Source organism: Cupressus sempervirens, chromosome 8, assembly GCF_028749045.1.
Source record: "Cupressus sempervirens isolate cs-2001-9-10 chromosome 8, ASM2874904v1, whole genome shotgun sequence".
NCBI lineage: Eukaryota > Viridiplantae > Streptophyta > Pinopsida > Cupressales > Cupressaceae > Cupressus > Cupressus sempervirens.
This window is the reverse complement of record NC_143125.1, coordinates 633,616,978-633,635,035: the sequence shown is the minus strand read 5'-3', so window position 1 is coordinate 633,635,035 and position 18,058 is coordinate 633,616,978. Positions and strand designations below refer to the sequence as shown.

At 35.1% G+C, this 18,058-nt stretch overlaps 1 protein-coding gene across 2 annotated transcripts in view; it reads left to right on the top strand.

Moving 5' to 3' along the window:
- Positions 1 to 18,058, top strand: part of PARP1 (poly(ADP-ribose) polymerase 2) — a 149,854-nt gene that overhangs the window by 71,859 nt on the left and 59,937 nt on the right. For both annotated transcript variants that reach the window (XM_089798649.1, XM_089798650.1), the window contains exons 4-5: positions 14,995 to 15,184; positions 15,328 to 15,700. In XM_089798649.1, coding sequence (XP_089654775.1) covers positions 14,995 to 15,184; positions 15,328 to 15,700 — 563 coding nt within the window. The remainder of the gene's footprint in view (positions 1 to 14,994; positions 15,185 to 15,327; positions 15,701 to 18,058) is intronic.

Here is an 18,058-nt window from a genome sequence, read left to right as displayed (position 1 = left end):
TTTATTTGATCATGACCTTCATTGCCCATTCGATAGAGGTGTGAATTTAAATTTAAGTATCGAGCGCAAATTCTTTAAGTTTGGCGAAATTTATGATATCCCAATGCTTTTACTCCATCTTTAACTTGGGAGATATGTTTTCATATCTTTGAAAAATTCTTTGCATCTTTTACTTTTGATATAAAAATATTTAGGATTAGTGCTTACATTTGCCATGGAGGAACTCCAATTTCTTGCTATTAATTCTCAATTCTTGGGTTTTGGCATTCACTAACGCAAACATGGAGTGAAGGAGGATGTTTTGAAACTTGATCGCTAATCATGAGGAATGAAGGATTTTATCCTAAGCACATTTTCCTTGATAATGTCGATTCCATACTCATGGGTGTGAATTACGACGAGTATTGGAATCTTTCCCTTCGGTGTGAATTCATGATTGTGGTGAATGAGTACTACTCAACACAAATTAGCTATAGTCGCTATTTCCACATGCACTTAGTTGATTTTCGTGTGAACTTTTCCGAGCTTGGGTGCAAATTAGACTTTGAGAAGGATTTTCTCACTTCTTAGGAATTCCTTCGCTTAGGAAAAAAATTACACTTTTGGGTGCAAAAGAGGTATTGTGTTGGATTCTCCAATTTTACTCCATCTTTAATTTGGGAGATACGTTTTCATATATTTGAAAAATTCTCTGCATCTTTTACTTTTGATACAAAAACATTAAGGACTAGTGCTTATATTTGCCATGGTGGAACTCCAATTTCTTGCTATTTATTCTCAATACTTGGGTTTTGGCTTTCACTAACGCAAACATGCTATGAAGGAGGATGCAAAGAACTTGAGCGCTAATCTTGAGGAATGCATGATTTATCTTGAGCACATTTTCCTTGATAACAGCGATTCCATATTCATGGGTGTGAATGAGCACTACTCATCTGCAATTAGCTACAGTGGCTATTTACACATGCACTCAGTTGATTTTCAGTGTGACCTTTTCCAAGCTAGGGTGCAAATCAGACTTTGAGAAGGATTTTCTCACTTCTCAGGAATTACTTAGGTTAGGAAAAAAATTACACTTTTGGCTGCAAAAGAGGTATTGTGTTGGATTCTTTGATTTTCAAACTTTCCTTGACCACCGCAAACTTGTGCTTATGGGTGCAAATTGACCTTGGAGGAGGAATTTTGCTACTCGCATAAGTTACAACTGCACTTGGATTATGACATTCTTGGGAACATATGAAAATCAGTCAAGGAATTTTCATACTCATCATTTTTCTATTTTTCCTTGTACTAGGATCATTGCTTGATCATCCTTGCTGTTTTTCTGTGCAACCATTATCCATATTTTAGTCATTTTCATGTTTTTCCATGGTTAGTAGTGTTGGGATTGGCCAACACATAGTCATAGCAACTCATTTCTCAAGCTTTCCCATTTCAATTTATCTCAACACTCAACTCACTTGCATTGCATTACCAACTTGGCTCATTTGCATTGCTTTCCCAACTTGTCTTGCTTGCATTGCTCTCTGGCACTGAAACTCACCCAGTGATTAGACATGTCCCTTGTTCTCACACTTTTGTATAATGAGCATTGCCTTGCGCATTGATCTCATTTCAAGATGAAGCTATTTCTTTTTTACTTTTGATGCTTTTTTTGGAATTTTTTCCAGGGATGCTTCTGCAAGAATGCTTTTTTTGCAGATAACCATTTTTGCCTACTTGCTTGACTTTTCAACTTTTTCAAAATTAGAACCAACCACTTCTCTACTCTTTCTTCTGCCAGTATTCATTGGTTATCCAAAATGATCTGCGAAAGATAGACTTACTATAAATAATAAGTTTGTTCAAATGTGGAACTAGGTTAATCTGGGATTTATTAAAAATAAAGCCCCTAAAAAATACGGAACTCTTATAAAGGAATTTCATTGAAAGGCATAAAATTTCATTGGTTCATTTTTGAAAGGGCTTTCTAAACAACACTTCACCCAAAATCATAATCAAGAAACACTTCAAAACTGCAACACTCAAATGTAGGGAACTACTCTTCGCGCTACACTTGCCAATTTCACTTCTCATAATAAACAATAGGAACTTTATGGGACTGATTACAAAACTACCAAGAACCAAAGCCAAATAGGGGCAAACTGACCAAAAAGTAGGGCATGCCCATTTGCAATGGGGCGATGTCTGAAAAGTTCACAATACTATGCTGTTATTTATTAGATTTTACCGCTCATTCCTTGGACCTAAATCTGAAGCGATCCATTATCTGTTTTATTCAAAACCTATCTATTTGGTTGTCTGTAGAGGTGAAAAAACCAAAATAGGGGTTGGCTTGCAGCAAACCTCTGTATAACCCTACCACTTTTGACTACAGGTGTGTAGCTGGTGTAAAGGTCTGTGTAGTGAAGAGGAATGTAGAGGATTAAGTGTGGTGTTTTCTTTTTCTTTTGTCTGAATGGACAATGACACAAAACGAAAATGGCGATGTGACATTTTGACGTGCGAGGCCAAGACTTTGTCCATTCCAAGGCAAGAATATCTATTCAGTTTCTAATTTTTTTAATCAGATACATTTATCTTAGTACTGTTCAATTAGTTAAGTACTCTAACTTACTTAGTAGTTCTTCAATTTGATATATCTCCCTAGCTCATCCCAGCGCTAATAAAGTGAGGTTGCTTTTTGTTCATTTGGTCTTTGAGGTCTCGTCATCATGTGGATAGCAAATCCCCTATTCTACATCTTGGTGAACTCAATGTGAATGCCACATGCAATCTTTTCCTTCAAGGATAGGAGATTGAAGAAAGTTGCTTGCTACTGAAGTGAAAAGATGAGGAAAGGGACCCATCATGTTGCTCACAAAGATAGTTTGAAATTCAAAGCAGGATGTGAAGCAACATAACAGGTGAAGAGAATGCTAGTGCATATATTTGATATCAGGAAAAAGTATAATATCGGTTGTTAAATAAATTAGACATCAATCTACGAGATTTTTTCTAAATTCAATGCAATCAGCAAGAGAATGTGTATATCTATGATGAAAAAGACAACCGAAATTACCATGATGTGATCTTTGATATTTTGGAAAATGTTGAGAAGGGAATAAAATTCTGGTACTATATTTAACTCTCGGGAAGATTCTCTAAATTAAAGCCAAATGATCATCTAAAGGTGGTGTGACAACTTTTGGATCTGGTTAAAAAATTCATAAACAAGGAGGTCTAGGTTCTGATGAAGAAGGCAAAATTTTTATAGGGGATTTTGGTCGGATTGTAAATTTGTTTCAATTAGAACCTGGGTCCAGCTGGTTTGCAGGCAGATTTAGTAATATGCTTGTTATATTCACGCTAAAATTTGCTAATTGATATATCACTGGTTGCATCAGCGTTTGGCTCTAATTCACTGATTCTGGCAACTACTATATAATTCTATGCAAATTTATCTTCTGAGTGATTCAGTTGTATGTCCCAATTAAAAATAATATAGTATGAATGTGATAACCCCTGTCAGTTCTTGCTTAAACAAAGATCAATTCACTCCACTAACCAGTTTTTTGACATTTTGTCAAACACTTTGCATGCACAGACTTTACCTGCTGTTCTCTGTCTCCAGATTGTATCATTTGAATTCAAATGCTGTGAATGGTGTTTGGTAGTTCTAATGATGCAAAATTGATTGGTAAGGTAATATGCCTACTTTGTTTACAACTTCCTCATGCACAAGAGTGACTGAGATGTGTTTCACAATGAATTGACATATTGGCAAACACTTCTAATGCATTCTAAGTGAATCAAATGACCATCTATAACCAAGGGAATTTTGACAAACATTTGGCATTCTGTGTTCTCTATACGGAGTTTAACAAATAATTACAGTCACTTGGAAATCTATACAAATGATGAATTGAGCAATCTAATTATGCAGATTAAGAAAGGATTACAAATATCAAAGAGGAACATATTTGAGATGATTCCCTCCAACCATTCCACCTAATTGCAACGCTGGCTGTTTTTCCAATATCCACGTGAGCTTGGCAAAGAAAACACAGGCTGTAATTATCAGCTCCAACATCAGGTAGGCTGCCTACATCAGATGCTGCCTGATGCAGCAATTCCATATGCCCAGGTGTTTCAGCATGAGCTTCAACTCTCCCGGCACAGGCTCTCAAGAAATAACACAGGCTCAGGAAATCAGCCACAGCCCTTCCTCAGTCATAAACATCCCTGTATAAAGTAGATTTCTGCTTTGAATGACAATGGCAGCCGCTTTCACAATGCACTATGAATTTCCAGACGAAATCGCAGGTGTCAAATCAACTACAGAAGCTCAGTGATTACTCCAAATGCTATCAAGTCTTGAACGTAGATTAACTTCTCAGATACAGTGAGAAACAGTGGAGAAGTATTAGCAAAATTGCTATAGCACAACAACTATTTGCAAAATGATTGCTAAGGCAATTCTCAGAGTCAAACCCTTATACTTCAGCAAGTGCATTAAAACCAGAACCTAAAAAATACTCACAAGACAACAAAAGAAAAATAGATTAACGGAGAATTGGATGTTTATCCATCAAAATGAGCTCATATTTATGACCTCCCATTGGCATAAAGTTTCCCAAATTCAATTTTGCTTAAGAAGCTTCCTCAACACAACATCATTATAATGGGTCGAAATAGGTCATAGGGTATACTATGACCCCTTTCAACCAATTCGAATATATATTTCCACCAATTAGAATATATATAATGTCTTTGAGTATAAATGGGATGTGCACTAAGGGGAAATAATATGTCTTTGAGCATAAAAGGGTCATAGGTTACCCTATGACTCCTTTTGACTCCTTTTGACCCATTTCATAACAACATATGTACTTCTAAGGGTCCTACGACTCCTAGGGACATATGTTGTCGTAGAATGGGTTGAGATGGGTCATAGGATACTCTATGAACCCTTACAACTCATTCCATGTCAACATATGAACCCTTAGGGCTTGGAGGACCCCTAGGGACATATGTTGCCATGATTAGAATATATATATATATATATATATATGTGTGTGTGTGTGTGTGTGTGTGTGTGTGTGTGTCTCTAGGGGGGTCCATATGACCCCTCTCAAACGATTAGAATATTTATAATATGTCTCTAGGGGTCCTAGGACCCCTAGGTACATATGTTATCATAAAATAGGTCGAAAGGGGTAATAGAGTATCATATGACCCCTTTTGAATGCTTAGAATATATATAATATGTCCTTAGCGGTCCTAGGACCCCTAGGTACATATGTTATCATAGAATAGGTTGAAAGGGGTCATAGGATACCCTATGACCCCTTTCGACCGATTAGAATATATATAATATGTCCTTATGGGTCCTAGGTCCCCTAGGGACATGATCACTTTCATCCCATTTCATGGCAACATATGAACTCCTAGGGGTCCTAGATCGCTACAGACATATATTATTGTATAACGGGTCGAAATGGGTCATCCTAGGACCCCTTTTGACCGATCAAAATATATATAATATGTCCTTAGGGGTCCTAGGCCCCCTAGGGACATTATGTTATCATAGAATGATAGAATGGGTTGAAAGAGGTCATAGGAGGACATATGTTGTCATGAAATGGGTTGAAAGGGATCCCTAGGAGTTCATATATTGTCATAAAATGGGTGAAAAGAGGTCATAGGATATGTTGTCATTAAATGGGTCGAAAAGGGTCATAGGGTATCGTATGACCTCTTTTAACCCATTTAATGACAACATATGAACTCCTAGGGTCTTACGACTACTAGGGACATATGTTATAGTATAATGGGGTTGAAATGAGTCATAAGGTATCCTATGACCCCTTTCAATCAATTAGAATATAAATAATATATCCTTAGGGTTCTTAGGTCCTCCACAAACATATGTTGTCATAGAATGGGTCGAAAGGGGTCATAGAGTATCAACCAATTAGAATATATATAATATATCCTTAGGGTTCTTAGGTCCCCCACGGACATATGCTATCATAGAATGGGTTGAAAGGGGTCATAGGGTATCCTATGACCCCTTTCGACCCATTCTTTAACAATATATAAACTTTTAGGACATGTGTTATTGTAGAATTTGTTGAAATGGTTCATAGGGTATCCTACGACCCCTTTTGACCCATTTCATGACAATACATGTCGCTATGGTTCCTAGGAACTATAGGGACATATGTTGTCATGAAATGGGTCAAAAGGAGGAACTATAGGGACATATGTTGTCATGAAATGAGTCAAAAGGGGTCATAGGGGGTACCCTACGAATCGTAGGGACATATGTTGTCATGAAATGGGTCAAAAGGGGTCATAGGGTACTTGAACTGATTATAATATATAGAGTATGTCCCTAGTCATCCTATAGACATATGTTATTACATAATGAATCATAAGGGGTCATAACTTATTAAAACCCCTTAATATGATCTAGGACCAATTATAGCTTATTAATACACCTTAGACCACCTCAATGGACTTATGATATACACTAAGGGGTTACAATATGTCTTAATGAGTCCTAGTGTTATCTAAATGATCCTATGACACCTTATGGTCCATTAGGACCCCTTATGACCTATTCAAACATATAAGAATCAATTGCAACCCGTTAGAACACATATACCATCAAAAGACACTATATTTAAATAGTGTGATCGATCTATAGTGCGTACATGCTATACAATCCACTACATTTTAATAGTGCAATTGTGCTATTGAATGATCACACTTTTAAAATGCATTGGAATTCATCGAACCTAAGGCATGGATTTGCCTTGGAGATCCAACCCAGAGGTTTGGTGGTCTCAAACATGCCTAAGATGTATTACTCATTAAAGCATGCCAAAAATGCTTTATTTTTCTTCTTTGCAGCCCATCAATATTCATTGTGGTTGAATATTGATAAAATCAGGTAATGTGATATTGTATATCTCTTGCTTAGCTATTTAACCATATGATTTATTTTGAATTTAGACTTTTTAAAGCGTTTTAACTATAATTTCTTTTGAATATATGTCCATTTTCTCTATAAAACCAACGTATGGTATTTAGGGATTAGATTTTAGGCCGTTGATTAGATTTTACAAGTTTTTTAATACTAGACTCCATTCTACACACTTGAAAAAAAAAGGTTTTTTGAAAACTAGACTCCATTGTACACACTTGAAAAAAAAAGGTTTTGATTGATTTCTAGGGGGTGCATGGAGAGATTTAACGTCTTTGAAAAAAAAATTACATTAAAAAAATTACACGAAAAATATAGGATAAACTACATGGTGTTAGATAACACAATAGCGATTATAGGATTTCAAAAAAAAAAAAGTTGGAATTTTAGCGGGGCCACACTTGTCACTTTGTTATATTTTTTACTAAAAATCAGTACCACTTTCTGTGGTCCATTTTTTGAGGGGCTTAAACTCCACCAATTAAAAAAAATTAGTAGTTTTGAAACTAGATTCAGAGGACTATGACTTAGTTTTTATTGTATTATAAAAATTGAGTGCAACTATCTTCAAATGCTCGTTGAAGTGCAAAAATTGCCGATTTTAGAAAAAAAATTGGCATCTCAGACCCCTCTTTTTGGTACCACAACTTGGTGTGCATATACCCACATTATCTTGTTAAAGACTAACTCATTAAGTGTCCATTTTAATTCCATCATACTTGCTCCTCTTTACTCAACAATTTCACTAGTTTATCTAGTTATCTCTCGTTTCAAATCCTCTTCATCAATCAATTGATATGACACTCTACATTGTTAACAAATGTTTTACCAGCAAGATTTGACATCAATAACAACATAACAGTTGTTCCAATTGTAGTCTCCAACAATCTATCTCTTTGACATAGATGGCAACACCTCTAATTACTATGCAAATGCAAATGACTTTTTCACGGTTTGTCATTATCAACTCCCTCTCTGATTTGTATCAGATCTTCATTAATATCCTTACTTTCATTTTGATTCTCATCCATGCAGTTTCCAATATGTTACCCCTTGCTTCCATAACACTTCCCCCTCTTAGACAACAATGCCAAAGATATCATCCATTATACCTCTTTGATAAAAATTCTCCTACTATATTTCATCATAAAACATCTTCTTATCACTCTCTGCCCATCTTTTCACAGCTTTAGGCAACTCTTAAAGTGTGACCTCCTGCATCAATCTATAAGATATTCGGATCATAACATTTGATGCAATGCTGCACCTATTTTCAGTTTGCTTTAGATAGGGGAATGACTCGTAACTTACCTCTTAGATACATATGCATCATTAGGTAATGCCTTAGTGAATATATCAGCTATGTGCTCCTTTGTGTTCACATACTCCAGTCTCACTTCTTTGTCCCGTATTAACTCTCTCAAGTAATGATACTTGATTGCAACGTGTTTGGCCTTTGTATGCATCACAAGATTCTTAGATATGTTAATAGAACCTGTGTTGTCGCACTATATCACAATAGGTTCAATAATCTCTTCCTTCATACCTTTGAACAATTGCTTGATCTATACAATATTTGAACATCAATTGCTGCAGCAACATATGCAGCCTCTGCTGTGGATTGAAAAATACGGTTTTGCTTCTTACTAGTCCATGAAAATGATCCTCTGGTTGGGGTTAGGCCCTGGGCGATTGATTGATTGGCTGGAGGTTGGGCCTTGAACCTCCTTCCTTCAAGGAAAACACCTCCACTTACTCTTTCTGTCATTAATGTTTCCAACTCAATCTGCATCTCTGTAGACTTTCAGCTCAAATTTGTCACTCATCTTATACCACAATCCATAGTGTTCTATTCCTTTCGGATATCTCAATATTCTTTTTACAGCCATCATGTGATTTTATCTAGGATTAGTAGAAAATCTTGCAGCAATATCAATTTCTAATGCAATGTCAGGTTTGCTATGTAACAACATATTGCAGTTTGCCAATAATTGACCTATACAATGTTTGATTTACTTCAGCAGAATCCTCATTCTTAGGAAGTTTGTGACCCGTGACCATAGGCGTTCCAACTGGTTTTGAATCTTCCATTCTAAAGGTCTTCAATACCTCCTTGATATATTTTGATTGCGTAATGTATATACCTTTCTTCTGATAAACTTGCAAATCAATGAAGAATTTAATCTCTCTAAATATTGACATCTCAAATTCTTTCTTCATCTCATTAGCAAATGACTTGCACATTGCTTCTTGTCCGCTAAATATGATATCATCAACAAAAATTTCGTAATGTATATACCTTTCTTCTGATAAACTTGCAAATCAATGAAGAATTTAATCTCTCTTAATATTGACATCTCAAATTCTTTCTTCATCTCATTAGCAAATGACTTGCACATTGCTTCTTGTCCAATAAATATGATATCATCAACAAAAATTTCAGCTAACAATATCTTCTGCTCAGATTCACTTTTGAAGTACAGATTACAATTGTCATTAGTTTTTGCAAAACCAAATTTCAGAGAATATGTAGGTAACCTTTCATACCATGCTATAGGGACTTGTTTCAAACCAATAATGCTTTGTGCAACTTACATACCATGCTCTTCTTGTTTGGATCAACAAATCCTTTAGGTTGCTCAACATAAACTTATTCCAAGATTCCATTCAGAAGTGCAGATTTGACATCCATTTGGTATACATTGAAACCTTTGTAAGTAGCACATGCAAGCAAAGTTCTCACTCTTTCCAACCTTGCAACTAGGGCAAATGTTTCTCCATAGTAAATTCATTCCTTTTGTGTATATCCGTTACAAACTAGTCTTTCTTTGTTCTTTGTGACTTCACCTTTCTCTTTCAGCTTCTTTCTGAATACCCATTTTGTTCCAATCAGTTTCTTGTCCTTTGGCCTCAGTATCAATGTTCATGTCTTGTTCTTCTCTATTTGATCAATTTCCTCGTTCATTGCGTTAACCCAACCTTCATTCTCCAAAGCATCTCTAATTGATTTAGGCTCAACTTCACACAATTAGCATGTATTATTCTTCAACTTGCTTCTTGTCATGACTCCTGAATCTTTGTCTCGGATGGTTTCATAAGTGTATGGTTCCTTCTTACATATTTTGCTAAAATAGGTTCAGATCTTCTCTTGTGTTAAATCACTTGGTCCTATTTTTCTCATCTTCTTCAAGTGTCGCTCGTAACTCGACATTGTCTGTCTGTTGTTCGATTTCCTCCCTTTGACATTCGGCTTCTTCTCTCTATGAATCGACTCTTATAGCTTGATGCTCGGCAGAACTTTTCTGCTGAATTGTGCTTGGCTATTGATGATTGACAATCTCTTTCTCTGGTTCCGATAATGTACTTGTTTTTCTTTCATAGATGTAGACAAAATTTTTGTAATCTTTATGTTCTTATTTACATTCCTCTTAATTCTTTTCTGCAAATTCATTAACTATAACATTTGCACATTCCACAATTTTGTTAGTGTTAAAATTCAAACACTTGTATGTCTTGCTCTTAGTGCAATATCCTAGGAATGTACCTTAATCACTCTTTGCATCAAGTTTTCCTTTCCTTGCATCTTTCAGTATGTAACACTTGCTTCCAAATACCTTGAAATAATTGACATTAGGTGCATAGCCATACCAAAGTTTAAAAAGGGTTTTGTTTGTACCTTGACTTGAATTTGGTTTAGTGTATAAACAATAGTCCATGATTGATTGAGTTTTTCTTTTTGCTATTTCATTTTGAGGTGAGTCCTTGGTGTACTCATTTGTCTCTTGATTCTTTTGTCATTGCAAAATGTATTGAACTTATCTGATATGAATTCACCTCCTCTATATGATCTCAGACATTTCAAATTCTTTCCTATTTCCTTTTCAACTCTAGCCAAACACCACTTAAGCATTTGAAAAGTATCAGATTTTTCTTTTAAAAACATCATAGTCATCATTCTAGAGAAATCATCAACAAATAATATGAAGTATATGTCACCATAGTAGCTTTGCACTTAAATAGGACCACATAAATCAGTATGAACCAATCATAAAATATCATCAGAACAATAGGTCTTGCTCTTGGAATTAGACTTAGTCATTTTTCCCATTTGACATTGTTTGCACATCACTTTATCAGGTTTTCTTAATCTTGGTAACCCTTTTACTCTTTTCATTTTACTGATGTTTATCAAATTATCAAATTTCACATGACATAGCCTCATATGCCATAACCAAATATTTTCAAATTGTGCAAATAGACATGTATCTTCAGATAGTTCTAGGTAGAACAAATTACCTCTTGTTTGATTGCCACTTCCAATTAGTTCACTAGTAGTATCATGAAATTTTGCTTCTTGTTTTGGAATTCAACTCAGTAGCTTGAACTGTTCAACTATGCCACACTCAACAAGTTGAATTTCAATCCATCAATCCAATATCCATTGTGACATCTAATTTTGTCATTCAAAATAATTGATCCTTCACCTTTCACATAACATGGTGCATCATATACAAATTTAACACTACTATTTTAATGTTCTAACTTTCCAAACTTATTTGTATCACCAGTCATATGATGTGAGCAACCGCTATCAATTATCCATTTGTCATTCTTATTCACATGTGAGATTAAAGCAGTTTTCTCATCTTCAACAAATTCATCTTTCATTGCAACATAAACAACTTCTTCATCATTTTCATCATAACCACTATCTGAACCATCTTCTTCAGCTATGTAACAAGATTTCTTACGTTTTCCTTTTTATTTTTTGTTACCTTGATTGTCTTTGTTGTCTTTCCTTCCTCGGTATTTATTGTCTTTCCTTTCTTCCTTTCCATCTTTGTCAGGATATCTTGTAGCAATATGACCAACTTTGTTACATGTAAATATATAATAGGAATTTCACCTTTGTATTTGCCTTTTCCTCTTGGCATCTTTTTTGCCAATAATGCTTCTAACTTATGAAGTTCATCATTTGATTCATTGCCATTGTCCACATGCTTATTCTTTTTGTTTCTTTTAGATCCATGAAGGGTTAGTTGAGACTTGAAAACACAATGCCACTAGAAGGTGTATAGTTATCAAAATTTGATAATTCAAATGGAGTGAGTCTACCAATTAGACTATCCAAGGTCAGAGCTTTACCAAGTATACATCTCAGTTCTTGAATTGTAGATATTCTAATTGCATAGATAGGAAGTAAAGTCGTTAATACCTTGCTTATCACAATCTCATTAGAGATATCTGCTCCAACACCTCTAATTGCATTCACAACCTCCTTGATTTGGCCACAATACTGTGCAACAATCTCTTTTTCATTTTCATGTCATCAAACTTGCCTCTCAAACTTTTTGCTTTAGCACTTGACACATTTTTGTCTCCTCCATGAGTTTGTGCCAACTTACTCCACATTTGCTTTACATTAATGCACTCGTTTACATCATCAAATTCAACATAACTCAGGAAAGGTGCCGGATCGATCATCATTTGATTATGCTCCTGCTTCCCCTTTATCTGTTTAACTGTCATGGGTCTATGAACTTCAATGTATTTATGTTCTAGGTAGAATAGTGCAAGATCTCCAATTCTAGATAGATGCAGTCTCATCAATCGTTGACATGGTGGGAAGTTCTGTTTGTTCAGCTTGGTTACCTCTCTCTTCTACATCTTGATCTTTAACTTAAGTCCTTTCAAACTTTCGTTACAAGCACCAAAGCTCTGATACCATTTGTTAGAATGATTAGAATAACTGAGAAGGGGAGGGGGGTGAATCGGCTATCCTCAGGTCTAGATATACTAGTTCAATTTTAAACAACTTCAAACAACTTAATCAAACTCCTAAAACTCCTTGGCCAATATAGCAACTCATCAACAACTTAACTCATTCACTCATCACTTAGCACTTTGTTAACTATGCCGACTAGCAGAAATAGACAACAGTAAATAGCATGCATCATGAAAATAACATTCACACATATATGACGCCAGGATTTAACGTGGAAACCCAATTTGGGAAAAGTCACCAAGTAACATGCTACCACTATTCACTCTTCTAAAGTGAGTTTAGTTAAGAGCCAACCCTGTTTAAGGTTACAAAACACACTATTAGGTGTGACCTTATTAAAGGATTTTATCACCTTGTTAGGAGTTACCTGGTTAGAGGTTTTTAGATCATTTAATTAGAATGTCACCTTGATTAAAGGATTTACAAATGACTGTAAGGTCAACCTTGATTAAAGGATTTTACAACCACAATGGTTAGAAAGTAACAACAAGGTTTGATCTGTTAAGAAACAACTCACTTTGCAAATTCAGATCTCCAGTTGGCTGATTTGCTTGTTCATTGAGTGGACTTCGTTAGAATCTCCATCTCTGATCAGCTTGGCAACCCTTAAAGCAATTTCACTTCACCAATCTTCTCACTTCTCCTTTGGTACTCTATTCTTCACAAGTCCTTAACAAAATCGCCAATCAGCAACGAACCAACGAACTTAAAACATCCCTTGTGCCTCCTGAATTAGGTAGTTTTGATCTTTTATTTATAACATTACCATAGATCTTAGGGTGTGATCAGATTCATTGAATTTGTCCATCATTATGCCCTTCTTCTCCTTTCTTGAAACTTATAGAAACTTCTCTTCAAATAATTGCCTTTAATCGCATAACAATCTTAGTTTGTGCATTAAATATGTGAGCTCATCAGTCCTTATCATTCACGTATTTTGAGCAATCTGAAATTCAACTGCATCAGCCTCAAAGCTCATTTCTTTCACGAATTGTTATTTTGCTCGGTCAACATTGGGTAGCTCGGTCTCTATTGTTTTGTCTTACCCGACTTTCACTGGCTTGCTCGGTCTTCACTACACTTGGTTGCTACTACATTATCTCCTTCATTTTGCTCAGCCATAACTATCACTCAGGTGATATTGTTTGCTCGGCTATCTCTTAAGTTCCTTAATCTTCTGCTTCATTGACCTAGTGAACTGTCACTTGATCAAGCTTAGTGTTTTACTCCACAATTCTTCTATAGTTCAACTCAACTATTTGCTTCACTTCATATAATGGTTAAACAACACATTATCTTGTCAAAGACTAAAGGATCAAGTGCCCATTGTAATTCCATCATACTTGCTCCTCTTTACTCAACAACTTCACTAGTTCACCTAGTTATCTCTTTTTTCAAATCCTTTTCACTAATCAACTGATATGACACTCTACACTGCTGGCAAATGTCTTACCAGTAAGTTTTGACATCAATGACAACATAACAATTGTAGTTTCCAACATCCTCAACATATTTAGATAAATAATAATAATTGACATGTCTTGCAAAAATGGCTAAAGAAGCATCAAAATCGAAATCTGACAACACCAGAGTGATCTTGATGAAGAAAGATGATGAATGAATCGAACCGGGTGACTTGCTATAAATAGTCGCTCTCTCCATGTATCTTGGAGCCCAAACCAGAAGTTCAAAATAAAAATTGAGAGCACCACTCAACTCTTCTAACTCAAGTGAGCTCATGAGAACTAATTATTGAATTACTATAAACAGCATAGGCTGCTGGAAAGCTTATAATAACCCCACAATTGAGACTTTCAAATCCTATAATTACAGGAACCTACTAGAAATGGGGACATTACAATGAAATTTGATATTGGAAGAATGGTGTGATAAGTTGACCATTGGCCATCAAATAGCAAAAGAGATTGTTTGTGATATGCAAGACACAGTGATTTTAATATAATATAAAATAAGAACATTTTAGAGTTATTTAATTATTAGATAAATTTGTGTGAAGGTTGGTGTGGTACCTTTGTGTGCAATGGTATTATGCCCATTTATTCAATAATATTGACTCTTGGATTTACTGGATTGGCAGTTCAAAATAGTCTGCACTTTTTTCACTAATTCTATGTATTTTAATAGGCACATAATTGGCCACATCTGAATTTGGTGGTTAGGCAGTGGTTATGGCGATTCATATTATTCATTTTGATTTTTCTTCCGAGTGATTCAGGTTCGCATTGCAATCATGACTGAATCAGATAATCCTCGGTTCCGTGGAAAAGTACCTGGTTGGCATCATGCCAAATGCTTTCTAGAAATGTGTATGTGGACTGGCCCAATGGACAAAATGCCTGGCTGGAACTCCCTTACTGCAGAAGATAAAGAAGCTGTTCAAAATATTGCAAAACCATACATTCAAGGTGCAGAAGTCAATATATCTTGTACGATTATGGTTGATGGTAGAATGTTTTGTAATTGATAAATTATAATAAGCATAATTTTAGCATTTGTTTTTTCATCCAAAATTATTTTGGTTTGCTTGCATGTCCTTAATTTTATCCAGATTCAAGAAAGAAAGCGGAAGATTCAGTGGAAAAAGTTAGTGAGAGTTCAAAGAATCCCAAAGATGGGGAAAAAAAGAGTGTACCGGTAGTTGGGAAATCAAAGAAGCGCAAACCTGATGAAAGTGAGACACTACCTCGTAAAAAGCAGACTAAAGGGTCCTCAAATAACAGATCCAAGGAAGTGGATGGAAAATTAGAAGAATCTCTCTCAGGAAACAGAGAGTTGGAACGGTGTTTGGAGGAGCAATCTAAGGCGTTGTGGAAAATCAAAGATGAGTTACAGAAGAATGTCACGTTGGCAGAGCTGAAAGAGATGCTCATAGCTAATGACCAAGAACCAAGTAGTTCAGAATATGTTTTGAGAGAACGCTGGTATGTATTGTCATGCGTGTGTGCCCACACAACTGCATAGATAGATATAAGAGAAGATGGTAGCTGCCATATATGCCTTACCTGAATACTTCTTACCGTTAGCTACAACAGTGATGCTAGATTTTTTAATGTGCAAATTTTTCTGATAGATTTTATATTTGACCCTGGTTTCTGTGTTGATTTTTCTATGGTGACATATATTTTAACTTGTGGTTTAAAATTATTTGGCTCTGTACTAGGCTTTAATATTATCAAGAGCTAGTTTTTGTCTCCAGGTCGGGTTTACATGGGCTTACTTTTTGCCTTACTAACATGGCTACTTGCATTTACATCACATAGGTTCAGGGCTGCTTAGATTTTATCCAGTTTGAGTTCACAGTCTCTAATTATGCTTTTGCATTTATGTTGTTGTAGTTAGATTGTATACATGTGATTTGAACTTGCAGTTTCAAGTCCCATTAATCAACTTTGTTATTCTTGGATGTGAATATAATTCCTTTGTTTGTTTTGTTGTTTCTGTCATTTTTTAATAAGACACTAATAATTATTCTCTAAACAAAATTTTACTTGTGTTCAAATCGTGTATCGCTGCTTACTCTTTCTGTGACATGTCTGAAAACTTTCAAACTTTTTTTTTTCGCATGATCTGTTTTGTCATAAACCCTTGTATGTCCACTGTCTTAGCCATTTTCTGTCTGTTCAGAGTCATATAAGAAATGACTTTTATTTTCACATGGAAGAATCATCCCAAGAATAAGAAATATTCATGCCTGGGGGCATTCACAATTTTCATTGTCCAGACTTTCAATTACACCATCTACTTTGTACTCAAATGCTTTGACAAGGAAAAAACAAAAAGTCTTACTAATGAAATGTACTGTAAACAGTGAAATATGAGTTATAAAACTGAAATAGAAATTAAACCATGAAGCGTCAAAATATTTCTTAACCAAAATTTCATTAGATGATATTGTGATATCCCCTCTCTAAAATAGAATTTTAAAAAATAAATAATAATAAAAGAAAAAGAAAATTAAACAAATTATAATATAATATAATTTGCTTAAATGCATGGAAAAATATAAATTAATCCTTATCTATACTACCCGAATCTACCCATATTACAGTATACATTCTGAGATAGGATGTAATAATAAATAATAATATAAATAAATTATTAATTATAATAACAAAGAGGGCTGAAAAAAATCATATATTAATAAGAATTAATAAGAAAGGGATTAATGTCACTCATGTTAAGTAATACAAAATACAATGCCAATATTGTCTATGATATAGTTGCTGATAAGTCTAAGATATAGACACCAAGCCTTTAGTGCATACGTGGGGTAAAATTCATGAGAGCAGTTAACTAATAAGCATTATAACTTGTAATTGTCTGGTGGAGAATTAACAATATTGTACCATCAATACATGCATAAATGATAACAACTACCTAAACATACCCAATGTTATTGGACGAGTGTTTTGGCTCTGACATCAAACATTATTGATGGGTCTTTACAGGATAAAGAAGTCACAAAGTTAATGAGCTCTGGCTAAGTATTAATGAAATAATATCCATCAGCACAAGCATGATTTAATAACCATGCTAAATAACATAGGAGTGTTGGACCACGGACTATCTTGGGTCAGCAGTTTTACGATGATATAAAAACATTACGAGCATCAATGACCATAAAAAGGAAAGCGTGACTGCTATTCAAACTGTTCAGAAAATAAATATTAATTCCAATGCATAGATAGAAGAAATCAACTACAGCAATATTCAGGTTGAGTTGATAAAAAGACTATCAGGGGCAACCATTTAATCCTTTTCAAGGAGCAACAGTGATGTAATAGAAGTTCACTTGAGGATGCTAAGTATCGTAGTAATTAGGGTATTAAGATACCAATATATTTGACGGAGGTCCTCACGGTCAAATGCACCCTTGCAGAGCTTGGAAGCCATGTATGCACTTATAACATCAACATCGTCATTAAGTTGACAAGGACTAATATTGGTTTAGCATCCTAGCTGATAGATAGATTGTCAGTTGTTAACAGTTAACATAAACTAATCAGCAAATACTTCTGAATGGGTGCGTTGATTATCTAATGAAAGTATATGATTTGGATTGACATCAAGAGAAGGAAATGGTGTGAAGAAAGAAGGGACATGGTACCTTTCTCTTACCAAGGCTGTTGTCATTCCATACACACAATATAAGGAGGCAGTCTCCATGATTCATTCAGTCATCGAACAGGAAGAAGTGATGAGAAATATTACTTATTAATATGAATCATATCAGTTGTATTATTGGCAAGTAGTCAATAAGTAATCCTGGTTCCTGAATA